Source organism: Leptomonas pyrrhocoris, assembly GCF_001293395.1.
Source record: "Leptomonas pyrrhocoris isolate H10 chromosome Unknown, whole genome shotgun sequence".
NCBI lineage: Eukaryota > Euglenozoa > Kinetoplastea > Trypanosomatida > Trypanosomatidae > Leptomonas > Leptomonas pyrrhocoris.
The window spans coordinates 37541-63654 of NW_015438392.1; the positions used below are offsets into that span (position 1 = coordinate 37541).

The following is a 26114-nucleotide window of genomic DNA, read 5'->3' on the forward strand; positions in this document are numbered from 1 at the left end:
ACGCCCCCGTTTGCACCGCGCAGCACAGGGAGAGCTTGCTTCCCCGCATCAACACACACGCACACACACACACACACATGCATACATATGTCACCGCCAAAACAAGAAAAAATACAGTAGCAATAACAACAAAAATTGAAAGACACGGCAAGTGCGCTCCGCGGGGTTCACGGCGGAGTTCACGGCGAACGCGTTGGGGGAAGGGAAGCAAAATCAAAATGAGAAGGAACGCAGCGGACCCGTAGAGCGGGTAACATCAGAAAAGTACATCGAGTTCACGCCTGTTGGGTTGGCCGAGAGGGGCGAATGGCGGTGGCGCTGCTGCTCGCGCTTCCGCCCTCCTCCCCCTTCCCAACACACTCACACACTAGCGACGCGGCTGCTGTCCGTACGAGGGTCTTCCATCCCCCGCCCCACCGCCTCCCCTGCCTCCTGCTGCACCGCCCGCCGAGGCGAGGTACTGCTGCATGATCTGCGGCGACGTGAACGAGAAGTTATGGAAGTGATCGCCGCCGCCGCCGCCGGGGAGCGCGGTGTTCGCAGACGACGATGCGTTCGGTGCGGGTTGGTAGCGCGGTGCAGGTGGGTAGTGCGGTGAGGCGAAGGCGGAGGACTCGCTTCCACGCCCGACACGTCGCCCGTGCAGATCGCGGTGCACGCCGTCATTGTCGTTGCCGCCGCTGCCCGCATTCACGTCGTTCGCGGAGTTGAACGGGTCGAAGCTGTCGTTGTTCCGCGTGCGGCCAGCGTGCTGCATCATAACGTTCGTGCCGCGGTCCATGAAGGTGAAGCCAACGAACTCGTCGTGGTCGCCGCGGGTACCGAAGGCGCTGCGGCTGCCCGGGACCGGCGTGGTCGGCACAGACGGCTGCGCGCGGTTCATCGCGGAGTACGGCCGCTGCTGCGGCTGAGAAGCGCCGCCTGTCTGCAAGGGGGAGGAGCGCGCCGAGTCCGTGTAGTTCCGATCGGTGCTACCAGAAGGAAGCGGCTGCTGCTGCTGCTGCTGCTGCTGTGGCGGCTGAGAGGTCTGCTCCTGACGTTGCAGCTGCAGTTCGCGGTTAATGCGCTTGCGTTGCTGCTGGGTCCAGAGTGTCTTGGCGTAGCGGCCGGCATTCGCGACTGGACCACCACCACCGCCGCCGCCACCACTGCTGCTGCTGCCGGGACCGACACCCGGCGAGACCCGCACAGCGGAGGCCGTCGTCGACGGCGGTTGCGGTTGCGGTTGCTGCTGCTGCTGCTCCGGCGCGACGGACAGGTTTGCGGAGGACGCCAACGGTGTGCCGGCGACGCTGGCACCGCTCGTCTCGTCATCGAGGTGGTACGCGATGCCGGGGAGCGTTGTCAGGGGGCCGAAGAAGTCGGTTCGATTGGCCGAATCGGGATTCAGCGCGTCGCCGAAGTAGCCGGTCTCGCTAAGGCTCTCACGCGACATCCACGGCACGCCGGAGATCGGGCTGCCGCTGGCGGAGTTGACCGTCGCCACCGTCGTCGTCGTCGTCGTCGTCGTACCGAAGCGCCGTGGCAGTCGGTCGCCGGAGAAACGCCCAGGGGAGTCGGCGGGAGCAGCGGAAGCGTTGACGCCTCCGGCGGCGACACGTAGAGGCACCATCGCCACCGGTGACCGCGGCCCGCCTGCTGCGTCACCGTCGACGGGAACACCTTCCAGCTGCCCACTCTCGCTACCTCCCGTAAACGACGTCGCTGCGGTGGCGGTGCTTCGCTCATCCGGTGAGGAGAGCAGACGAGCGCCGCTGACGCTGCGCGTGCGGTCGTGACTGAGGGAGCGACGCGCGTCGTAGCCGCCGCCGCCCCGCTGTTTCCCGGCTGAGGACGACGCCGATCGCTGCGACAGCGAGTGCGAGGAGGGGATGGAGGAGGAGGAAGAGGCGGCCGAAATAGTCGAGTTGGCGGAGTCTGTGAGGGAAGAGCTCATCGAGGCAGATGTCGCGTCATCGCTGTCGTCGTCACGATGGGTCGCCACCTCCTCGAGGCCGTCGTGCGAGGAGTTCTCCCCCTGCCGCTGCGTCACAGACGTTGACGGCTTCGACGGCGGAATCGCGACAGCAAAAGGTGCCTTGCTGCTGCTGTGGCTGCTGACGTCCTTCTTCTTGCCCTTCGCCCCTCCTTTCGCTGCTGCCGTGACTGCGCCCTCCTCCGTATCGGACCGCTCTCCCTCGCTGACTGCCTCGTCACTGTCGCTCGAGGTAGAGCTGGAGCTTCCAGAAGTAGAAGAAGAGGAGGAAGTGGTGCTGCCCGTGCCGTCATCGCTGCTGCCGTCGCTTGCCTCATCACCGCCGCTCGTCTCGTAGCCGCCTTCATCAACTTCACCTTCGTCCCCATCGCTCTCATCGTTCGCATCGTCCACCACCGCAGCCGCCGCCACACCCGCGCTCCTCTCCTCTTCCGCCTCCGCTGGCCGTGGACGCGGTGGTAGCGGCGTGGGTGCACCCGCACGCGCCCCACGATCAGCGACGTCGGCGTTCCGTTGCTCACCAACAACGGTGTCGTCACTTCGGCCGTTCGTGTCGACCGGGAAGCCGTCGTGGCCGGCGCACGTCGCCGCCAGCGCGTCCTCCGACGTGGGCGACGTGTCCACCACGTTGATCGCTGTGGCTGCATCCGCAGGCCGCTCATCGACGTCGCCCAGCGCAGACCGCGCCGGGTCCGTCGTGGCGGTGCCGATAACGGCGGTCGTTGCTGCCGTTGCTGTCGCCGTCGTCGTCGCCGCCGCCGCCGCAGGTGTGGGGGACGCGTTCGGGGACGCGGTGGACAACGATGCCGCGGTGACGTCGGCGGTGGTGGTGGTGAAGGAGGGCCATTCCGCAGCGGACACAACGGAGGTCGGCAGCTGGTGTTGTGGCTGCGGGGCCGCGAGAAGGCGATCTTGCGGTGTCTGCGAGGACGAGAGTGAGGAAAGCGGGTTTGTGAGGCTTTCGTCGCCAAATCCGCCGCTGCCGCCGCTGCTGGTGCTGTCGTCCAACGGCGCGTGCATCCGTGACTCTGCTGCTGCTGCTGCGGCGGCGGAGTTATTGTAGTGGCCGTGCGCATCCTGCGTCAGCAACGGGCGTGCGGAGGACACGGAAGGCTCCCCAATGCCACCACCACGGCCGCTGCTGTTCGTATTCGTGTCCGTGTTCGGTGCAGCCGCCGTGTCGTTGCCCGGGTCGTGCGGCACAATGACGCCGCCTCCTCCTCCTTCTCCGCTGTCTCCTCCGCCGACAGCGTCCGTACTCGTGCTCTCCATCAGCCCCGAATCGTGGCTCGAGGGGATGGCCGAGACGTCGAGGCTGGCTGCGGACGGCCGCGTCACCGGCACAACGCGCGGCAGCTCGTGGTCGCCGGCGGTTTCCGCTGCCTCCTTAACGTTCCGCTGATCATCCAGGAAGGTCACGAGAGAGGCCCGTCGGCGACCTTCCTGCGGCGCGGCGGACGCATCGAACGCACCGTTGTCCGGCGAGAGCGGGTTCGAGGCGAGACGGCGGTGGTGCTGCTGCCGCTGCCCCTCCAAACTCGTGTCCGTGCTCGACGTGGCGTTGTCGACGGTGCGTGGAGGGGGACTGCGCGTCCGCGCTGCCTCACTCACGCCCTCGGAGACGTTCCCCTGTCCATCCTCGTCCTCCTCTGCGTGCGGCTCCTCTGCCAGCGCATCCTGCTCGTAGTAACCGCCACCACCGCCACCGTCACCGTCGCCCACCTCGTCGCTGTTGACAGCGTCGTGTGTGCCGCCGGCAAGAGCCACAGCTGCACTGTGCGGCGCGGTTTCGCCGCCGTCGTTCACCTCCGCGGCCGTCGCGGTGCCTTCTTCTGTGCTGTTGTGGCTGTTGCGATCGGGTGCTCCCGCGGCTGCCCCAGCATCGTCGCCCTCGACGGTCGTGGTGGCTGCGGGACCGGCATTTGCCGCCGCTGCTGACCCGTCTTCTGCGGCGATGAGAAAGATGGGGTCGCCTCCTGGCGGGGCGGCGCCACCGGCCCCGTCTGCCGCTGCGACCACCGCGGCCGGCCCGGCTCCGACAGCACTTGGGGCGCCATTGAATGACCCGTACCCCTCCAACGGCGCCGTCGCCGCCCGACGAAGACTCGGCGACGCGGACGTGGCGGTGAGGGAGTCGTGCGACGCGCCGGCATCCCTGCGCTGCAGCACCATGGAGGAGGAGTGAACCGAAGCCAGAGCCGGCTGCTGCTGCTGCAGTTTACGCTGCGCAGCGGCGGCGGCAGCCAACGCCGCATCCACGAAGCTCTGCGGAAGGGTCGCGGCGCGATCGAGCAGGTGCGAGGGCGAGGCGAGCGCCGCGCCGCCGCTGTTGGCCGCCGGCGACTCCGCCGTGGTCGTGGTCGTGGCGGCGTGCTTTGGGTTGCTGATGAAGCTGGTGATACTGTGCTCACACGTGGCCGTGGGGGCGGAATCCAAAAGCGAGGTGTTGTCTGCACCGTAGACGGTGCCCGCGGTGGACATTCCTTCGACGGTGGCCGTGGTTGTCGACGTGGACGGTTCGGCTGCTGCGGCTGCAACGATGACGGCTGGTCGGGACACAGGGCCAGACCCCCTGTCTGGCGCGTGTGCCGCCACGTTCGACGACACGAGCGGACGAGAGACGGCGGTGGTATCCTTGCTTGTATCATCATCATCCGCATTTGTATGCGTGTTCGTTGCCGCTGCCGCTGCAGCGCGGTGTGCGGTGCTCATCAGTTGCACAACGTCGCCTCGTGCTGGCTTATCCTCTTCGCCCTCGTCCTCGTCTGGCAGCGACGGCGACAGCGGCGACCGTGTGCTGGCCGTTGCGGCGGGTGCTGCGCGCTGCGTCGTTTGCGCCTCCGTCGCCGGCGTCAGCGTCGTAGCCGCGGAAGGCGTCGAGGTCGCGGGGTGATTGCCGCTGTTGGTGTTGCGCTGATGGCCCGTCGCATCCGCCGCAGCGTCATCGCGTCGTGGCGCGGGCATTGGTTCCGTGGAGGGGTGCGCGGCATCCAGCCGTGTCGCCGTCGCCGCAGCCTCACCGTCCGCTGATGTTGATGTGGGCATCGCGCCACCCACGTTGGAGTTGTTGCTGCGGAAGTTCTCTACTGTGGTTGCCGCCACTTCATGGGGGGACGCGCTGTGCTCCACCGCCGGCACCCGCAGGTCGCCGCCGATCTGAACCGTCACCGCATTCGCCTCCGCGTTCGACTTCACTGAGTCCGTCACGGCAGCGGCGGCAGCGGCCGACGACGAGGCGGTGCGATCGTTCTCTTCTCTTGACGTCGCGTGACTCGGCGAGCTGCTCTCCACCAACTGCTGTATTTGATGAGCCGCCTCGGCATCCATCGGCACGACCACCACCGGCTCCCCGGCGGCCTGCAGCGCCGCCGCCCCGAGCGGGCCGTGTGCGGCCGACAGCGTACCGGTAATGCTGCTCGGTATAGCGGCGGCCGTCCCGCCGCTGCTGTGCATCGGCGTCGCCTTGCTCGCCCGCAGTCGCTCTTTCTGCTGCTCCTTCGCCTCTTTCAGGAGGCGGTGCTGCTCAACCGCGGCGGAGAGCCCCGTCGCCGTCACCGCTGCCGGGAAGTAGCGCAAGTCATCGCGCGTGCGCAGCCGTGGGATGTAGAGGGCACGAATGCGGCGCTCGAGGAAGAGCCGTCGCCAGTCGTCGGGCCGCCGCAGCGAGGACGGCGCCGCGAAAGAGCCGTAGCGGCTGTCGGCACAGCGCAGCGCGGCACTCTTCTGCGCCGGGCTGCTGCCGCCGATGGACGGATGAAGGATGCCGCCGCCGCTGCTAACAGGCGCCGGCGCAGCAGCAGCATGCGCGGCGGACCCACCCGATAACCCGTCCACGCGCATCGACCCCGTCAGGTCCGTGAACGAAGCATGCGTTCCGCTGCCCGCTGCGATCGGCCCCGACTTGCGCATCTCCCGCGCCAGGGACCGCTGCTGGTACACGCGGTAGTACAGCTGCGACACGACGTATGGGCAGGTGAAGAAGGGGTGCTCCAGCACGTCCGCCCCGGCAAGGCGGCTCTCCATCGCGCGGTCTAACAGCTTCAGCGTCAAGTCGCGCAGCAGCGCCTGTGCCTCTTCCATTTGGTGCAGCGCGTCCTCGATGTAGCGGTCGCGTGTGAGCGGATCGATGGCGAGGCACGACAGGCGGGCGCGGCGACGCCGGCTCTGTAGCTGCCGCTCCCGTCGCTGCCGCTCGCGCAGCGCCGACGGCGCCGCCAACGAGACGAGCGCCGCGATGCTGCCGTCCTCCGTCGTCGTCAGCCGCAGCGACAGGTTTGTAGGCGTCCCGCCGAGACTAAACACCGAGTTGCGCGCGACGCTCGCGAAGGAGTTGTTGGTGTTGTTGAGGGTGTTCGTGTTGAAGGAGTCCCCCAGACGGGCGTGCGGCGGGCTCCCTTCATCGCCGCCGCCGCGCTGACCCGCAAAGGAGTCGTTGAGCAGCGCCGCGACGGCCTCGGCGCCGGTGACGCTGCCGCTGCTTTCATTCGCGTTTGTCGTCGATGCTGTATTTCCGCTGTTCAAATTTCTATTCTTATCATCACCACTCCGCTCGGCGTGGACGTCGTCGCTACGGGGGTCAGCCAGGGAGGATTGCTCCGTGCGGCGAGGGGGACCGTCACCTTTGCCGCTTCCGCCGCCGCTGCCGTGCGTGACGCTCTGCGTCGAGGGCGATGACGCTGCCGTCGCTGTCGGCTGCTGCCGCCGCTGCTGCGCAGGGGATGCCGCACGCTCCTCCTTGCCGTCTTTCTCATTGCTGCTTTCGCCCTCCGCGGTTAGGTCGACCGTTGGGCTCGCAGCTGGGACAGACGGCGGCGACAGCAGACTCACATCGAAGCTGTGGCTCTCGCGGTTGTAGACGACGGCGGCGGACACGGCGGAGTGTCGGCTGTTGCGCAGCCGCCGTGCCGCGCGCTCCTCGTACTCCATGCGCAGCTCCTCCGATCGGTAGTGCAACTGCGCCACGCGGGAGTGCACCTCCAGCACGGTGAGGCGGTAGTCGTCCGCCGCGACCTTCACATCGTCCTCCACGATGGCGCGGAAGAGCGAGAACTGGTTCGCGCCGTCGAAGGCCTTCCGTCCATTCGCCCACTCGAACAGCACGCACCCGTAGCTCCACCAGTCGGTGCGGGAGTCGTGCGGGAGCCCGCGCAGCATCTCCGGACTCATGTACTGCGTCGTGCCTGTGAAGCTGTTCGCCTTGCCGTCCGTCGTCGCGGCGGGGTTGTCGGCTTTGGCGGGTGCGCCGCCGCCGGCCGCCGCCCCCGTCGCGGACGCGATGACGGCGCCTTTGCGGTACTTCGCCACGCCGAAGTCGGTCAGCATCACGTGCCCGTCGCCGCGCATCAGGATGTTCTCCGGCTTGAGGTCGCGATAGAGAAAGCCCTCGCTGTGCAGGTACTGCAGCACCAACGCGACCTCCACCGCGTAGAAGGCGACGAGGCGCAGCGGCAGGCGATGGCTGTCGTCCGGCGCAAACCTCGCCGAGGGCGGCGGCTCGCGCAGGACCGTCTCGCTGGACTCCATGCCGACTTGGTGGAAGGGAGCGGCAAGGTCGACGTGGGCGGCGGCAGCTTTCGCGGCTGCCTGCCGGGCCGGCGAGGCTTCCATCGGATGCACCGCCGGTGTGGCGGGACTTCTGGCTGTGGTGGCGGCTTCATCGCCTCCACCTCCACCTCCTCTAGCGTTGTTGTCGCTCACAGCGCTCCCCTGCGCAGCGGATTCCCCGGGTGCTGTGTCGATAGCGTTCGTCGTCAGCGAGGGACCGCGCACCGACGTGCCCGACACACTCGGAGCTTCAGCGGCGCTGTTGCTCGTCGAGCTCACCGTGTTGGCCTTCTTCTTCTTCGCCTTGCTCTTCTTGGTGGTGTCGCTTGGGCTCGCAGCGCTGGCGGCGTCGCCGTCCGCGTCCTCCGCCGTCGCGCCGCTGCCCGCCTGCGCGCTCGCGCTCGTCTTGTCCTTGGCCTTTTTCTTTTCTCTCTTCGCCTCAGAACTGCGGTGCTGATGACGACGGTCGTGGTGATGATGGTGGCCGTGCTTCCCGGCGGAGGCGCGACTCCCTTCCACGGCCGATGCGCCAGCGGCGGTGGCCTCCGCCAGCGCGGCACGGTCCAGTGAGAGCTTCCTGGCGCGCTGCGACAACGACGGCTGCTGCTGCTGTTGCCGCAGTGATGTTGGTGGTGGTTTCGCTGCGGTAAAGGGCGCTGAGGCGGTCTCGCCATCGCGGCCTGTGCTGTTGTCCTCGTCTGTCAGCCCAACTCCCACAGGCGTGGCGCTGGTCGATGAAAGCGAATGACGACTCCCCTCCAACGCCCTCGCTGCTGCTCCTGCTGCTGCTGTGGCGGCGGTCTCACCGCTCAGACTCGTGCTACTCGGCGTGGCGCTGCCCCCGTCGGTGAGCCGCCTGCGGGTCGCTGCCGCAGGCATCCGCAGCGGTGGCAGGCGCCCAGATGATGTCGGTGGTGCGTTCGATGTCAGCGCTGTGGAAGAGGACGCAGAAGACGGCATTGCCTCGCCGGGGTGCACGGCGCCCTTCACATTCTTTCTCGCCTCCGCATCCTCGTCATCGTCGTTTGACGCCGGCGCATCGCCGGAGGTGCGACCTGTCCGGTGACGGCGATAGCGGCCTTTAGAGGCGTGCGTTGAGGAGGAAGAGGAAGATGCGCCGGAGCGGAGTAGGAAGGCTGCCGCTGCGGTGGTGGTTGCTGTGGCGGAGGGGGCGTTGAGCGACACAGATGAGGCGTCTTCGCCGCCGTTACTGCTGACGCGTTGCGGCCCCGCGGCGTGGACGCCGGAGGTTTCATGTTCTGCGTGACGATCAGCAGCGGCGGTGACACCTGCAGCGGTTGTAGTTGGTGGAGTGGTGCCGGATAACGTCGACGATGGCGACGCCACCACCACCGCGCCGTCGCCGTGGTGTGGCGCGACCGTCGACGCGGACCCGTCGAACTCATCCACCGCATCGGTTGTGTAGTAGCGGAAGTCCGGCGGGGGCCGACGTCGCTGCTGCTGCAGCTGCTTTTGCGGTCGCTGCCCGAAGGAGGTGTTCGGCCACCCGCCCTCGTCAGGCCCGACGATGCTGTTGTTGATGTCTGTCAGGTCAAACTCCGACACCTCCGTCTCCGCTTCCTCGTCGTCGTCTGCCGCACTCCCGTCTAGCCGCGCGTTGTGGGCAGCACCGCCGCCGCTGCCGCTGCCGCTGTGCAGGTGCTGATGCGACGATGCGAAGGCGGGCTGAGTGGTAGGGGAGCGCGACGTCTGCGCGGCGCTGCTCGTAACAGTCGCGCCTGTCATGGTGCGGGTCGTGGTGAAGCCGCCGCCGCCGCACCCGCGAACGGCATGCGCGTGTGCGGGATCGTGCGAAGCTGCTGCAGCGATGGTGGTCATCGGGTCGGCGTCGCCGCGTCGCGCTGCAGCGTCCGTCGCGCCCGCCGGTGGTGACCGCAGGGGTGGTGTGGCTAACAGAGATTGGGGACCGCCTCGCGGGGCGTCATCGGCGCTGCTTTTCAATGACGGCGCCGCCGCTGCTGCATTAGGTGGTGAAGAAACGCGGCCGTGATCGGGGTGCGGCTGCGGGCTCGCGCTGCTGCTGCTGCTGCTTTGGAGGTGGTGGTGCAAAGGCTCGTGTTCGCACGAGGTGCTAGACGGCAGCAGCGGCGGCGCCGGCGACGCTCGGTTCGACCCGGTCTGGACCACCGCAAACGTGCTCGATGTGCTTTGGTAGTAGGGGTACTGCATCTTCACCAGCACCCGCCGCATACTCCGCAGCCAAATCTGCTGCTTGTGCAGGTAGAACAAGTCCCCGCCCTGCGCGAAGTCGAGGACGAGGTAGAGGTGCGTCTGACTCTGGAAGGCCTGGCAGAGGCGGACGAGAAAGGGGTGGTGCAGGTTCGCCAGCAGCTGGCGCTCCGTGAAGGTGCGCTCCACACACCCCTCCTCCTTCACTCGCTGCTTCGAGATCTTCTTCACCGCGAAGTACTCCTTCGTGATCTTGTTCCGCGCCAGCGTGACCTCCGCGAAGGTGCCGCTGCCGAGAAAGGCGATGAGCTCGTAGTCCTGCAGGGAGCGGGCAGCACTGCTGACATACTTGTGGCGGTGCGACGGCGCGTGCGGTGGCGGCGGTGCGGCCTGCGAACTACCAGCATTATTCGTCGCTGCTGGGACTGCGGGTGCGGATGGTTGCGATGGCTGCTGCGAAGGCAACGCCTTGCCCTCGGCGGGACACGTCGGCGTGTTCGCGGTGCTGCCGCGGGGACCGCTGCCGCCCGCGAAGGAATTTTGCGTCGATCCCTGTCGACTCCGCGCGGCGGCGGTGGTGGCGGTGCTGTTGTTGCCGTGCGGCTTCTGCGCCGCGAGAGCCGCCGCCGCCTCCGCCGCCGCCTCGAGTTTCTGCTGCGCGAGCTGCTTGCGCAGGACGTCCGTGTTGCCGGCGATGACGTTGTTTAGAAAGTCGTCCACCGCCGCATCGCTCCCGCCCCCGCCGTGTGTGGGGTGACCGTCCGGCTCGTTGGGGGTGCCCACTCGAGCTACTGCAGCAGCATCGCCCGCAGCCACCGCCTTATCGGACGCCCCGGGGCCGGCCGCGTTGCTGAGCGGCGGCCTCGACGCGGTCGGGCTGTTCACCTCGGAGGCGGTCGCGTTTCGACTGCTGAAGGAGAACGTGGGGGAGGAGAGGCCGGAGATGGCCGCCACGTCGAGCAGGCCGGGAGACTCGTAGCCGCTGTCACCGTTGTCGTCGTCGTCATCCATGTCGCTGCTGCGGTGGACGTGGGTGTTGGACGTGGCGACGTGCACGTGCAGCGACTTCAGCGGCGGCACCGCCGCGTCCGCCGCGGCGTCATCACGCGACACCCTACGACCCAAAATGCGGCGCAAAAAGCCGCGCATGAGGACGTGCTTATTGCTCTTGTTTGCTTTGAATATGTATATGAGAGAAAGAGGAACCACTCAGGACCACGCACACGCACACGCACACCGATCAGTTAAAAGAAAAACCCTTCACTGCTTCGTCACAGTACCGACCAGCAGCCGCCACAGCAGCAGGAGCAGAGCGAGAGAGAGAGCGACGAATGAGAGGAGCCGCGACAGCAGCGGCTCGCAGCAAATCAGAGCAAAGAGAGAAGAGAGAGAGACGTCTTGGTTTCTTTCTAGCAAGAGTTGCACTATATAAACAGCTTTTAAGCAAAGAAGCAAAAACCTGAGGGATGTCTGCAACAGCAACAGCAGCAGCAACAACAACAAAGAATCAAGGGAAGATGGTTTGCTGACGTGCGGTGCGCGCGAGATGCAGGCCGGTGCGGGTGGCCGTGCGGATCGCCGGTATTCTTCTCCTCTCTCGCTAGCTGACGGGAATATAGAAGCGTGCGTCACCGCTTCAGCTACTCATATAATAATAAATATATATGTAGTACAGTGCGTTTTACACAGTAGTCCGTGGTTTGCGCCGTCAAGGGGAGAGCAGGCGGAAGGAGCGGCGAAGGGTGCGCGCGTCTCGTGACGTCAGACGACGGCGCACGCGAGCGACGAGCAGAACAGGGACGGGTGTGGTGAGATGGGCGAAGGGGATCAGGGAAGAGTACAGTGGGAGTTGATGTAGCCACGCTAAGCAAGAGCCCGCCGCCCCTCTCTCTCTAATGAAAGAGAAAGCCGCACTCACCACGACGTACGCGTACGGGCACAAGGAACGAAGAGACCCGAGCGAACGAGAGGGGAGCAACAACAGCAAACGACGCAGTGGGAAGCAATAGATATATTTCAAGTGAAAATGAAGAAAAAAGGAGGAGAAGTCTGCGTGTGCGAGCGCGTGTGCGTGTGTGTGCAGGCTTGCAGGTTTGCAGATATATATATATATATATATATATATATATATATGCGCAGCGGGTATAGGAGGCGAGACACAGAACAGCAGCCAAACCGCCGAGCAAGCGTGGAGAAGGAGGATGAAAAAAATGCGATGTGTAGATGTCACAGAAGAAGACGAGGAAGAGGAAAATGGAGTAATAGAGGGAGCAATGAGAAAGGCAAGGAAGCTGCACGCACACACACACACGTATGTGTTTACACTAACTAACTAACTAACTATATATATGCGAAATAAGAAGAGTAATAACTAATGCTGGTAATGGTCGTCGTGATGAAACGGGGAGAGAGGGAGAAAGAGAAAGAGAAAGAGAGGAGGAGAAGTCAACAGGAGAGAAGCGACAACTCCGGAGAGGAAAGGCCCTCCCCAAAACACCCACCGCACAACAATGGCAAATGAGAGGATTCGTAGGCGGAGCAACAGCGGCGGCGATCAGCCGTCGATACCCCGCTCCGACTAATTTCTTGGTTCACTCGTGTAGCTGCGACGCAGCTTCGGAGTCGTGTGTCGTTGCGCAGACGACGTGCGGGCCTGTGTGATGGCGCGTGGGCGCGTGTCTGCGTGACCGCGGGAACTGTTCGTAGAAGCTAAAAGAAACAGAAAAGCGGCGAGAGAGAGCAGCGCAGGCACGATGCAGGACGCCAATAATAATAATAATAATAGTAATAGGAAGAGTGTTTGTGGAAGAGCTCCCTGTCAGAGCCGGTGTGAATGCAAAGAGGCGTCAAGGAAAGCAAGCAAGCAGGAAGAAGAAAGCCGCAGAATTGTACCAGCCGGTGAGAGAAAACCGACGGGAGGGCGAGAGGGGGATGGACGGATGGATGGGTGGGTAGATGGGTAGACGGGTGAATGCACTTGGGGAGACGAAGACGGGCGTGGCGGCTTTACGCGCCGAGCAGGCAGCTCTCCCCCTCCTCTCCCCTCTCCAAAACACCCACGATGGAGACCAACTGAACATCCGCAAGTATTCACAATAATTGTAGTGAGGGACGGGAGAAGCATCGCCTGTTCTTCTGTTCCGCCGAGGACGAACACGCGCGGAATTCGCAAGGAAACGGAGTACAAATGAAGGCGAGGTATGAGAGAGGGAGAGAGGCCCCATGCGGCCGTCACGCAAGACATCACCCGACGAGCGAGGAGGTAGATTTCTTCACAGGGCGACAGCAGCAGCAAGAACGCAAAACACACACACACACACACAACTCACGTGGAGGACGGTTCGTTGGCGGGAACAGAGCAAACGGCCGTGACGCCCTCCACGAACGCCGCAATCGCCTCTTCGTTGTACTGCAGGCGGCCATCCAGCCCGTCCAGCAGGCGATACACGTCCAGCGGTCTCGCGGGGCGGCCCACAACCAGTTGCATCACCTCGGCTTCTGACAAGAGGGAACGACTCGCCCGCTGCTGTTGCGGCTGATAAGACGAGGCTGCCACCTGCGCCGCGGCGACAGCGGCGGCAGTTCCGCGCTCTCGAGGTGCGCCACGCACACTCCCCGGACCCCACAGCGGCGTCGGCTCCAGCAGCAGCGGCGCCGACGGGCGCATCGCTGCATCCGCCACGGCAGCCGCGACATCGTTCTGCAGCTTCTTCGCTTGAAGCCGCGACGCAGGGTCGAGGCAGCCGCTTTCCGCCACGCCCTTTTCGCCTTCCTCACTGCCCGCCCCGCCGCGTCGACGCTGCCGATTCGACGGTGATGGCACAGCTGCCCTTCGCCCTCCATCTACTTCGTCCACCTCCTCGCCGTCTTCGCCTGTTTTCTCTAACTTGACGGCGGCGGCAGCCGACGCGGTTAGCGTCTCGCGCGGGACGGCACTCGGCGGCGCCCACAGCTGCTGCCGCCACAGCTGCCGCACCACACGACGGATCCCAGCAGCGTACGTCCGCTCCTTCCCTCGCCCCAACTCCTCGTACTGCTCCAGCAATTCCATGGCGGCCCGCACGTGGCCCTTCGTGCCAGGGCAGTGCGTCGTCAGTGCCGCGTAGCACGCAGCGACGTGCGCCGTGTCGATCAGCGCTTCATTTGAAGCCGCCGCCGCCTCAGCGGATGCGGATCTTAGCGTCGAAAAGGAGGAGGCTGCTGCTGCTGCTGCTGCTGCCACGCCGTCGTCGTAGACGGAGGTGGGTCCGTACACGCAGCGTAGCGTGTCCGCGTACATCGCCGTGGTCGATGCTGCTGCTTCCTCTTCTTCTTCTTCCGATTTTTCCGGCGGTGTCGCGTGCTCCATCGCTGCCGCCGACGTGTCGTGCGTCAAGGACGCGTGATTGGCGAGGTAGTTCAGCACCGTTACCTCCGTCAGCAGCACTACCAAATTGCCTGAGAGAGGGGCGGCGAGCTGATTGGCGGCCGACGCGGCGTCCGCTGCAACGGCGGCATCGAGCGCGTCTGCCGGCATCGCCCGTCCAGTTACACTCCTGCTATAGCTATTATGGTTGTGGTGGTTATTGTTGCCGCTGCTGCTTCCTCCGGCGGTCAGTCCGAGCACGACGGAGGCAGCTCCGCTCGCTACGGCCGACGCCGACGCCGCCTCCACGCGTTGCGGTGCTGCTTTCAACTGCGCTGCGTGGCTGTCGGAGGGGACGGGTTGCAGGCCGAAGGGTGGGTGTCGGGCGGCGTTGCGCTCATCGCGGCGGCGGCGCACGAGGGCGTAAACCTCGCCGTTCGTCATGGGCACGGCCTCCGATAACACCTGCATTGCTCCTCTTAAAAAAAAAAAACTTAGTTTATTGCGAGAGCTCGTTCGTATTTGAGGCGAGCCGCGCGAGGCGAAGAAGACGGTGTTAAGCGGCTTCTTTAACTTCTCTTATTGCTTGTGGAGTGTTTGATTTGCTTACGTAATTGTCGGTGGCGTCGCTACGCGCAGTGGTGAAGAAAGATCTGTGCAAAGGAGGGAGAGAGGGAGAGAGGGACGGCCATCGCCGATGCGGCTCGACAACAATTGCGAAGGAGGAGAATGACGACAACAGGCGAAAAACCAATGGAGCGCCGTGGGGGGAGTTCGACGGGTGCGTCAACACCGTCGTACCCACCCGTCTCGGTCTTTCCTTCCTCAACGCTTGTTGGATTAGTTAGGTGCCAGATAAGAGTCACTGCGCGTGTCCGTTGGCGGAGCATCCGACGCAGGTGGTGTGTGTGTGTGTGTGTGTGTGTGTGAGTGTGAGTGAGTGTGCGGCGCCTTCATTAATAGCGTATATGGACGCTCCGCATTCTTACAGACACAGACAGACAGACAGACACAGACACAGACATACTTCTTGCTTCCATATTCGGGGTTGATTTGGTGTCATTCGAGTCGGTATCTGAAGATTTCTTTTGAAGCACGAAGAGAGAGAAGAGAGCGTTAATGATAACAAACAGAAGAGAAAGATTAACAACCCCGACACGACACGACACGACACGACATGGCGAATGGCGAGTCGCCGCTCCACTCCGCGGAAAGGAGAGAGAAGAAAAGAGAGGAGGAAGCCACAGACACGGAGTATATATATATATATATAGAGAGAGAGAGAGAGAGAGAGAACAACAACACCCGTTCCAACGCGTCGACGCCTCACACACGCTGCACATCACGGCAGCCAAACACGAAGATCGTTACCGAGATAAAGAGAGATAAACCACAAATAACAGCAATAGTGATAAAAGGAAAAAGCAGGCACCCACCGCGTGCGTGAAGATTTAAAAGGGGAGTACATCATGATGGTATTCCTGATGGGAATAGGAGATGCCGCCTTCACGGTCACGACGGCGTCGAGCAGCACATTCAACAGTTATATATATATATTTTACTGCTGTTGTCGTCGTTAGTGGTGGCAGCGGTGTTAAGTTAAATCCGCTTAAAGGCAGATTTTGACGAACGATCGAAGTCGCGGACGACGTGAATGAAGGGAGCGAAAGAGAAAGGAGGGCGCAAAAGAGAGCAGCAGCATCAACAACAGCGACGAGACATCGTCATTAAACAAATACATATATACATGCGTCTGCACAGGCAGCTCCGACGGAGTATATATATATATATATAGAGAGAGAGAGAGATATCGCTGATGGGGCTTCCATCAACGCGTACAGGTTCACATCGACCAAACAAACAAACAGACAAACCACTTCATTCGGGGAGACGGCTACGCGGCCGGCGTTGGGGGAGTCGCCGCGGGGGATGCGACTGTTGCCGCCACCGCCTCCTCACCCGTCTTGCTCTCTTTTGCGGCCGTGCCCACAGCGTCTCGCGCTCCCGTTTCGTCCGCCTGCGGCTGATCTTCTGGCCCTTGCGGAGGAGATGGCGCGAAGGGCGGTGGCGGAGGCGTTGTCGTTGCCACGTCCGACGCACCGCCGCCTTTTCCCCCCGCCCCCTCCGGCGCGGCCGCCTCCCCAGGCAGCTCCGGCAGCTCCGGCAGCTCCGGCAGCTCCGTGACGGGGGAGCCTTTCATGCTGTCCGGCAGCGCGTCCGGCAGCAGCGGGTGCACCGTGATCCCGTTCTTCACGCCGATCTCCACGACGCACCCGCCTGGAATGCGCAGCGTCGGCGACAGCTCGGGAATGACGTCCATGAAGAAGGCCAAGACCCCCTGCGCGGGCACGGCGGGTGCCACGACGAAGACGGGGGACTGCGTACGCATCACCGCCATCAACGCCGGCTCAAGTCGCACGTTTACCTGCCGGCAGCTCTCGCCGTTCGGGAACTGGATGCAGTAGCTGAGGCGCGGATCGGCCCCGGTCGGTGCATGCTGCAGGTGCGCGATGGCCTCCTCGTGTGTGGCGTAGTGCACCGGGGGCGGCAGGGTGGCGGACAGCCAGTCGTTGAGGTTGTTGTAGGCGCCGTTGCCGCTGCGGAGCCCGCTGGAAGGCTGCTGCTGCTGCTGCGGCGGATTCGCTGCTTCCCTTTCTGCCTTTGTTGTCTCCCGCACGGGATGCGTCGGCACTGCTGCGCCGGCGGCACCACCCGCTGCTGGTAGTGGCGGTGGCGGTGGTCGCCGGTTGGTATCGCCATCATTGTCGTCTGCGATGTCGTACAGCATCGCGGAGAGCCGCGGGTACTTCTCCTTGATCCACGACGCCGTGTGACCGCTGAAGCGACCGTAGTTGATGTTGTCGAGGCCCGGCACCGGGCACAGCACCTCGTCGCACATCTCCTCACTTTCGCTGCCGTCGCCGTTCGAGGAGTTCTCATCCCCCGCCTCCGCCTCGTCGTGCGCCTCAGCGCGCACCGCCGCCGCCGCCGCAGCAGCAGCAGCAGCACCTCCGTCCTCTGCGCTCGCCAGTTCGTCGTCGTCGCGGTGCGTGCGCGAGGTGGTAGAGCTCCCGGCGGCGGACTTCGGCGTTTTGCGGCTTGAGCCTTTAGACGACGAGCGATGGCTCGGCAGCGGCACGGCGGACAGGTCGCCGCCGGCCATCGCGCGCAGCTCCTCGACGGTGGTGGTAGGGGAGTAGGGGTGCAGCTTCGACACCGACACCTCCGTGTTCGGCAACGTGGCGCGGTAGCTGCTTCCGCGGGAGCGGCTGCGGTGCGACCGCGATGAGGACGAACGCCGACGCATGTGATTTGGTGGGCGGCTGCCATTAATGCTGCTGCTGCTGCTGCTGCTGTTACTGCGGCTGCCATCATTGCCGCTGCTGCCGCTGCTGCTTTCCTCACTGCCTTTACTGTCCAGGGTGAAGTCCGACTCATTGCAGCTGTCGACGTGGCCGTGGTGGTGGCGACGCCGGTGCTGGTGGTGCTTCGTGGGAAACACCGTATTGTGTCGGCGTCGATGCTGCTGCTGCTGAAGCTGCTGCTGGTCTGCGCGTGCGTTGGGCCCGCTGGAGGCCGTCACCTCACCTTCGCTTTGGTTCGACGTGTACACCGCGTTACTCGTCGGGGAGGCGGCGGTGGTGGTGGTGGTGGCGGTCGAGGTGTGCGGCGAGGACGCCGTCGACACCGGCAGCGACGCCGGTGCGTCCTGCAGTGCCGGGGAGAGCGGGTCCGTCCCTGCACCGGCGGACGACGTGCGATGGACTCCGTCACCCCCACCAGCGACGGCGCCTGTGGGGGTGACGACGACGACAGCGGAGGCGCTGGCGGAGCTCTGCGTCTGCGTCTGCGCTGCGGCGGGACGGAAGACAGAGGGCGGCGGTGGGGCGCGCTTGACCGCTGTCTGCTGCAGCTGCTGCGGGGAGGGTGTACCCGTTTTGGATGGGTGATACGGCGCCGCAGCCCCCGCACTGCACGCCGCGCTGCCGTTGTGGTTTGTGGGGACCGCGCCGTTGCTGGTGGTGGTGATGGGGATATTAGTAGTGTTGTTCGCACCCGGCGCGACCTGGAGGATCAGCGCCGCGTCATCCTCCGTCGCGCCATCCATCAGCGGGGCCAGCGTGCTCAGCACGGAGTAGTTCGTCGCGTGCAGCACCACCATGTGGGGGACGTAGCGGTCTTGAATGAAGTTCTTGAGCGCGACGGCGTACGCCTCACCCCGACTCGTCAGCCGCTCCTCCCCGCCGTAGGCGTGCTTCTTGTCGCCGACGGTCTCGCCAGGCAGGGCGATGTAAATCGGGAAGGCGACGGGGTGCAGGTTCAGCAAGAAGAAGGCGATGCGGCTGCCGAGGCCGTTCGGCACGTGGTGCAGTATCACGTGGTGCTTCACGTTGATGATCTTAATGTACGACATCCGCTCCGCCGGCTCGCAGGTCTCGTACACCTTCTCGTACTGGAGGATGCGGTTGCGGAAGTCGGCGATGATCGCCCCCACGTCCTTCACGTTCTTGAAGTCGTCGTTGTCGCACTTGCTGCGGAGGATGTTCTCGGTGATGATGGTGTCGTCGGTGCAGACGGACTCGATGAAGAGGAGGCGGAAGGGTACCCCTCGCTTGCCGGCCTCCTGCTGGAAGTACTCGTTCAGCCAGGCCCGTCGCTTGCGGGTCGTGTTCGTCGCGTCGAGGATGCCGACGGCGAGGGGGTGGGTGGAGATGAAGCCGACCAGCGCCTCGCACGCCAGCTCGGCCATCTTCTCGCGCAGCTGCGCCCCGATCGGGTTGTTGGGGTCGAAGAAGGCGGCGTTGGCGGTCCCCTCCACCCCGAGCAGCTGCCGCCGGTAATCGCCGGCGTTGAAGACGCGGCACGGCACGCCTTTCCAATTCATGTACCGCACCAGCCGCTTGCCGATGAAGCTCTTGCCCCGCCCGGGCAGGCCCACCATGCACACGATGATGGAGACGGTGTCGCACACAGTCGTGTAGCTGGAGTGGTGCAGCGTGGCCAGATCCAACGGCTCCTGCAGGAGCTGTTCCATGAAGTTCTGCTCCTCTTCGGCGTGGCGGTTGCTGCGTTGCGGCTGCGGTGCCGGTGGGGCGTTGGCTGTCAGTGTCGACGTAGCCTCGTTGTGCTGTTGCTGCTGCTGCTGCGGCAGTGGCGGCGGGACGTGCATCGCATCGCTGATCGCTATTGGTCCTGCCGCAGCGCTGATGCCTTCCGATGAGGGCAGCACCGTGACGTTCTCTTTCGGCGTTGGATGACCCGCAGTCGCTGCTATCGCTGCTGCTGCCTCGTTCGCCGGAGCGCCGGCTGCCCGCTTGCCTGTTTCTTCCATCCTGTTGTCCAGCGTCTCCGCAGGTGCGTGTGCGGGCTGAGTTGCCGCAGCGAAGGCAGCGCTGTCCGGCGCGTGCTCCGCTGCCCCGGCGAGGCCGCCTCCTTCCCCAGCACCGCCGTCGTTGATGGTGTTAGTTATCGGGCACCCACCACGCGCAGCCGCAGTAGTCGCAGCAGTCGTCGTCGTCGTCGCCGCGAACGGGCGCGCGACGGCGCCGCCGCTGCGGAGCAGCTTCATGCCCGTCGTCGCGGTGAGGCGGAAGTGCTGGTGGTGCTCCTCGAGGGACTGCTGGCCCACGTCGCAGGCGCTTAAGCTCTCCCGCTGGGAGGACTTAAAGGGCTGGTACGCGGCGACCCCGCGCAGCGAGCCGAGGTCGGACGTCAAGGTGGATTGTGCCGGTGTGGTGTTGGCGTCGTCGTCGGGGCACCGGAACTCGAGATGCGGTGCGGACGCGGCCGTCGCCGTGGTGGATGCGGTGGCGGTGGTGGCCGCACGCGCGCCATCCCGATCAGCCCGCTCCAGCTCCTCTTGTGAGTCCAGCGGCAGCGTGTTGAAGGGGCGGAGCATGCGCGTCCCGGGTGAGAAGTTCAACGGTGCCTCGTCCTTGGCGGACCCCGAAGTAGCATCTCCACCACCATCACCTGCTGACGCTGCTGTAAACGCTGACGTTGTGTACATCAGACCTGCGCGTGCCTGCTGCTGCTGCCGTCGCAGGTGAACAGCCCTGGTATCCCCGCCGTCGTCGTGGTAGTGGAAGTGATCGTCCGCGTTGTGCGGCAGGCCGGCCGTCCCCGTCAGCGTCCTGTACGCTGCCGGCATCGACGAACCCTCGCTAGTCTCTGTCGAAGGCGTCTCGCTCCGTGGCGGGTGACGGTGGTCCGTTCCACCAGCACCGGCGAGCTTCTGCCGCGCGAGCACCCCACCGCGGCCAAGCAGAAGGTGCTGCAGCTCGTCCTCGTTCAGCGGCTCCGCGAAGTGCGCGTGCGACGGCGTCGGGCCGAAGGCGCTGCTGCCGCCCGTCGCCTCGCCCTCCAGCGACGATTCCGGCAGGGGGGCAGTGGGGGGCGACGTGGCGTGCCCGGCGCCATCAAAGGGGCCCGGTGGGGCCGATGACGGCGGCCGCATCGGCCCGGCACGACCGCCCTGCTCACCACCCACCTTCTGGTGGTGGTTGTGGTTGTGCGGGGACGTTATGGAGGCGCTGGGCGGGCCGTCGCTCAGATCGTGCGCCGCCTCCGACGACGGTGATGTGTCCATCCCGACGGCGAGGTACGGCGGGGCGGAGACGATGGGTCTGTCGTGCAACGTCGGCGGGGTGCTGCCACTGCAAGGTGCGTCGCTGCTCCTCGCCCTCATGCCGGCCGCGGCAGCAGACGACGACGGCTGCATCATCGCCATCATCATGGAAGAGGCGGGCGGTGCGCCTCCTCCGCCCACACCGCCGCCATCGCTGCTGCCGCTTTTCAAGCCGAGCTGCGGCGTCGGCTGCGAGTTGCTCTGCACGCTGCCGACGGCAGGGGAGGTCAGGCCGCTTCCATCGCTGCATCCGATCGACATCGTCGCCGTGGTGAAGCCTCCTACCGCGGCTCCTGCGGCGGTGGCGCGGGCGGCCGCTGCGGAGGGCGGCAGCATCGGGCGCATGCTGGGCGACCCCGCGCTGACGTCGTCGTACGCGGAGCAGGACGAGGCGGTCATGTGGGGCGACGTCGCAACGGACGACGGCGACACCGTTGCGCCAGAGAGAGAGGACGCGGCCGCGAGTATCTCCCGCGACCGCTCCGCGGCGGAGGTGTGGAGGGCGGAGAGCACGACCGGCCGCATCGGGGAGCTGCCGTGCGGTGTTGAGTTGCGGCGCCACTGCGCTGACGACGCGGCGATGCCGGCATCGCTCGGTGTACCTTGCTGCTGCTGCTGCGGCGGCGGCGGCGCCAGCGACGTGGACGTCGGCGTTTGTGCTGCTGCTGCTGCGTTGGGGAGAGAGGGAAAGACCAGCGAAGATGTGGAGGCGTTGATATTGTTGTTGGCGCTGGCGTCCGCCACGTACGACGCGCTCACCTGCTGCTGCTGCTGCTGCTGCTGCTGCTGGAGACGCTGATGAGGGTCGGCTTCGTGATCCTGCTGGGCGCTCAAAGGCGAGGCCCCCGCTGCCGTTCCCGGAAAAGGAGGGGTGGCTGTATCGGGCGGGGAGGGGGCAAGCGGCAGCGACGGCGGCGAGGGCGTAGACGTCGTCTGTCGTTGCTCGTGCTGACGACGTGGCGCCGGTGGCGTCGGAGGCCACGCCGCAAATGAGCCACCCATTAACTTAGGCGTGCCGTACCACCCACTGCCGCGGTGGCGCAGCCCTCCCGCCGTGGTGGTGGTGTTGTTGTTCGCAGTGGTGGTGGTCGTCGTCGTTGTCGGGGATGCTTCGCCGCCGCCCGCGCGTGGGCTTGCCCTGGACGACGTCGGGGTGTGCGGCAGCACCCCTGGCAGGCCCTGGTCGGGCGTCCAGCCCGCTCTCGTGCCGGCACCGCCAGCAGTATCCTCGTCCGCCGCCCCACCACCACCATTCGCTTCCTGCGCCAGATGCTGATTTCGAATGACGGTCAGCAAGTACCGCCCCACCCCGCTGTGCCGGTTGGCCGCGGCGCAGTCCAGCGGGGTGCGGCCGTTGTGGTCCACCGCCAGCACGTCCGCCCCGAAGGAGAGCAGCACCCGCACGATTGCCTGATTGCCCTCGCCGGCGGCGACGTGCAGCGGGGTGCAGCCGTTGTAGTCGCGATCGTTCACGCTGCACAGACCCTCCTGCAGAAGGTACTGCACCTGCGACGCGTTGCTCGCGCGGATGAGGGCGAAGATGTTGCGCGCCGTCGCCTCCTTCTGCAGCTGCCCGAGTTGCTTCTGCAGCCGCTGCCGCCGCCGCTTCAGCTCCGCGACGAGTGCGGTGCGGTTCTGCTGCATCACGACGGAGGCGGCGAACGGGTCCAGCAGGGCCGACGCGTTCATCGAGCTGTTCAGGTAAAACAACGCACTGCTGTTCATGCCCTGCCACCCACCGATGCCAGTCGCACGGCGGCTCATGCTCGCGTTCAGGTCATTTGGATACCACAGGGACGGCTGAGTTGCTGCTGCTGCTGCTGCTGCTGCGGCGGCGGAGCTAGATATGGAGGCTCGTTGTGCAAGGGGGAAAGAAAAGGCCGTGCCGGGGTTGGAGCCTGGCGCTGGTGGGGAGCTGGGGTGCACCGTCAGGCGTCGCCTGCCAACCTCTGCCGCTGCGCCGGGCGTGCGGCTCTGCGCGGCGGCGGTGGCGGCGCTGGTGCTACCTAGTTGACCGCACGCGTACGCCCGCCCCCAGTCGATCAGCGCGTCCGCTGCGGAGGCGCACTCGGCACCGATCAGGCCGGGGTGGGTGCTGAAGGGCGGGTGCTCGCTCGTCAAGACTTGTGTGCTGGCCGTTGCCTCTTGTGGTTGAGCTGCCGTGCCACCACCACTGCCGTTATCCGTCGGTACCCCCGCATTGCCGCCCATCGACCCGGTCGTGGCGACGGTCTCGCCTGCTGTCGCGGCGGCTGTGCCGACACCGAGAGAGTGCAGCGCGTCCTGCATGCGAGCGTCGTCCAGGCGTTGCTGATGCAGCGTCATCTGCGCCTCCGTGCTCGTGTAGGCGCGGTCCATCGCCCCGACCGGGTTCTCCCACACGTGCGGTGAGTCGGAGCGGGAGTTCGACGTAGAGTGGTTTAAGCTGTAGAGGGTGCTTTCCTCACCGGAGAAGACGCCGCTGGCACGGAGGAAGTCGCCGCCGGCGCCGGCGCCTGCGTGAGAGCCGGCGGAGAAGTGTGCTGATGCGCCTGCGGACGGTGGTGGCGGTGGTTGTTGCGGTTGCAGAAGGGGATTCGGCTTCACGTCGCTGTTGGCTGTCGTGGCGGCGGTTGTCGCGAAGCTACGTGCGGCACCGAGGACGTGTCCAGCGCCTTGTGTGTGCGATGGCGGTAACTCATAATAACTACGCTGTTGCTGCTGCTCCTGCCTGGACGGTGATCTGGACGACGAGGTGCTGGGGAGCGGCAGCGGGGGAGTGGCCGTGTGAGGGTTTGGCATCACCGTCGGCGCGTCCGCTGCCTCGCGCCCTTGCGATTCCACACGAGGGTACTTCTCGAAGAGGGCGTCACTCACGCTGTTGTTGGTTGTGTTGGGGTGCTGCGACTCGCCGTAGGTGCCGCTCGCAGCGGCGATGCTCGTGGCACGACGCGCCCACATAGCACCTTCGTCATTCACCCCACCGATGCCGGCGCCAGGCGACATCCCGTGCGCGAAGGAGCGCTCGAACTCGGTGGTCGGCGTCACGATCTGTGGGGTTGTGACGGTGGTGGTCGTCGTCGTCGGACTACCGCTGCCCTGGTCCATGGCGGTGCTGGCGTTGTTGGACAGGCGACGAGCGAAGGTGGCGAGAGGCGCGTCCGTCATGATGCCGCTGCCGCCTCCGCCTGCGCCGACTCCCCCTGTTCCCCTGGTGACGACGCCTACTCCCCCGCCAGGTGCGGCAGTCGCGTTGCCAGAGCCCGAAGTCCTATCCGAGACTGGCGTCAGCGCGGAGGTCCCGCTGCCCGGCGGAGCACCGCTGCCGTGCTGCGAGGGCGGGTGCTGCCGCGGAAAGACGTGTTGCGCGTCGCCGTGCGACGAGGCGGAGGTCGGTGTCGGCTGCGGCAGTCCATTACCACCACCCGCCGTTGCAGGACTGCTGACCGCCGTCGACGGGCTCGAGATGCTGCTTTGCGTCGGCGAGATCATCGACGGCTGCACAGCGGAAAAGAGAGACTCGGGGGCGCCGCGGCTGCTACGGCGATCCTCGGTGCTGCTGCTCTCGCCGCTCCCCCCACCACCGGCACTGCTGCGACGGTGCCCATGCCGACTGCGCTGATGACCGGGCTGTTGTGGCTGCTGCTGCTGAGCTGATGATGTCGTCGTTGTCGGTCCCCAATGCCAGGCCTGCGCACTGGCAGCAATGCCCAACGTGTTGCCGCGCAGGCGTCGGTTCGCACGCGGCTGCGACCCCGTCGGCGACCCCAACTCCGCCGCGGATGTCGGGGTGTTGACGCCGCCACCTGCGCTGACGTACACGGGCGTGTTCGGCGGGAAGTGCCCGTGATGCCCGGCGGCAGCGGCGGCGGCATTTCCGTATGACAGTGCGCCGTGCCGGCCCCCCGATGTGAAGAGTCCGTTGCTGCCGTACAGACTGGGCGGTGCCGGTGTGCCGCGCCCACTGCTCGCCGCCGATTGGGAGTAGGGGGACGGACCAGCTCCTTGGCTGCCGTGGCGAGAGCGGCTGCCTCCTACCCTCTCACGATGGTACTGCTGACTAGCGTCGCCGCTGCCGGCGCGGGTGCCACGCCCGGCGAAGCGCGGCTCGGAGCGCCTGCCCTGACTCGAGCCGACCACCCCATCTCCGCCAGTACTCGAAGTGGGGTTGCTGTTTGTGGCGTCATGGCCAGTCGTCGCGGTCGGCGAGGTTCGGGAGCCGCTGGGGAGCCCGCTGCTACTGCCGTGCCGTCGACGCACGCGTGTCGTGAACTGCGGCACGTTGGCCGACGTCGGCGTCGTTAGACGCGAGCTGTTGCCGGTGCTCGTGTGGGAGTTGCGGCGGGGGTCGCCGAGACAGAGGTCTTCCGGGCTGGGCGGACTGGGCAGGTCGGCCGCTGCGGCGGTAGTGGCAGCCGCCGTCCCGGCGTGCTGCGCGTTACTCTCACGCGGGGTGCGGTAGTAGTACTGCACGGCAGTCGCGTCCGCGGCGGGCTGTGACGCGGGGCGCGCGTCGCCGTCGGCGCTGCCCCGTGGAGGCGCACCCGGCTGACTCATCGCAGAAGTCTCTCTCAACGAGCGTCACGCTTGTCTGTTGCGGGTGGAGAGCGGCGAAGAGGAGAGAAAACTGATCCTGATGCGCGGAATCACAGAAAACAACGAGAACAACAACAAAGCGGCCAACGTCAACGAGTACAACTCGACTGGGGAAATAGAGGAAAAAGACAGAGAGGGAAGAGGGACTGCTGCGGTGCGTTCGGTGTCCGCCCTTCGACGATCCACACGGTTGCGCGGTACCACCAATCCACTCTCCTCCTCCTCCTCTAAAGAGCAATAGCAACAATAAATCAAGGAAGCGAAAGAGAAGGCGGAGTGCGTCGCAGAATAGAAAAAGAGTTCTCCCGTGGAAGCGGTGCTTCGGCAAAAAACCACACACCCGCACCCGCTGCAGCTTTTGGCCTCTTCGTTCGCCGTGCGCAGGCGTGTGTGCGTGCACGTCGCTCAGCGTGTTGTCGCGACGGGCAGTGCGGACCGGCAACGGCAGCGAAGACAGCAACCGGAGGATTGAAGCGCAAGCCGAGGGAGACACACAGAAGCGGAAGGACGAATGAACGGAGCGGAAGTGCAGCGACGCAGAGGGTAGGCGGGAGAAGCGCAATCAGAGCAAGATATTAAGATACAAAATACATAACACTATATATATATAAGTAAGTGAATGAAATCTTTTGAAAGCCAAACAAGACTGCTGCTCCTTCGTCGTATCTCCTGAGGTAGAGACGGTGCGACAGAGATCGAGATAGGGGGGGGGGGGAGGGAACGGATGACGCGAGGGCAGCACAACAGAAGGGAAACAGAGAAACTACAGTAAAGATGGCTGAAACGAGCGAGCGAGCGGAGAGGGAGGAGCGGCCCCCGCCAGGAGCTGCCCGCTACGACGGACGAGTGTCTGTGTT

At 65.3% G+C, this 26114-nt stretch overlaps 3 protein-coding genes across 3 annotated transcripts; all 3 read right to left on the reverse strand.

Annotated features, from left to right (window-relative positions):
- Positions 1–367: 367 nt before the first annotated feature.
- ABB37_09868 (putative serine/threonine-protein kinase putativeprotein kinase) lies at positions 368–10858 on the reverse strand (the record flags this gene model as incomplete). Its single annotated transcript, XM_015809531.1, has 1 exon — positions 368–10858. One exon carries the CDS (start codon positions 10856–10858, stop codon positions 368–370), a length of 10491 nt encoding a protein of 3496 aa, XP_015651863.1.
- Positions 10859–13034: 2176 nt separating this feature from the next.
- Positions 13035–14708, reverse strand: ABB37_09869 (hypothetical protein; the record flags this gene model as incomplete). The annotated part of the gene is made up of 1 exon (XM_015809532.1): positions 13035–14708. Exon 1 carries the CDS (start codon positions 14523–14525, stop codon positions 13035–13037), a length of 1491 nt encoding a protein of 496 aa, XP_015651864.1. The 5' UTR covers positions 14526–14708.
- A 1240-nt stretch (positions 14709–15948) lies between these two features.
- ABB37_09870 (putative 6-phosphofructo-2-kinase/fructose-26-biphosphatase) lies at positions 15949–25218 on the reverse strand (the record flags this gene model as incomplete). The annotated part of the gene is made up of 1 exon (XM_015809533.1): positions 15949–25218. One exon carries the CDS (start codon positions 25216–25218, stop codon positions 15949–15951), a length of 9270 nt encoding a protein of 3089 aa, XP_015651865.1.
- Between the last annotated feature and the right edge of the window lie 896 nt (positions 25219–26114).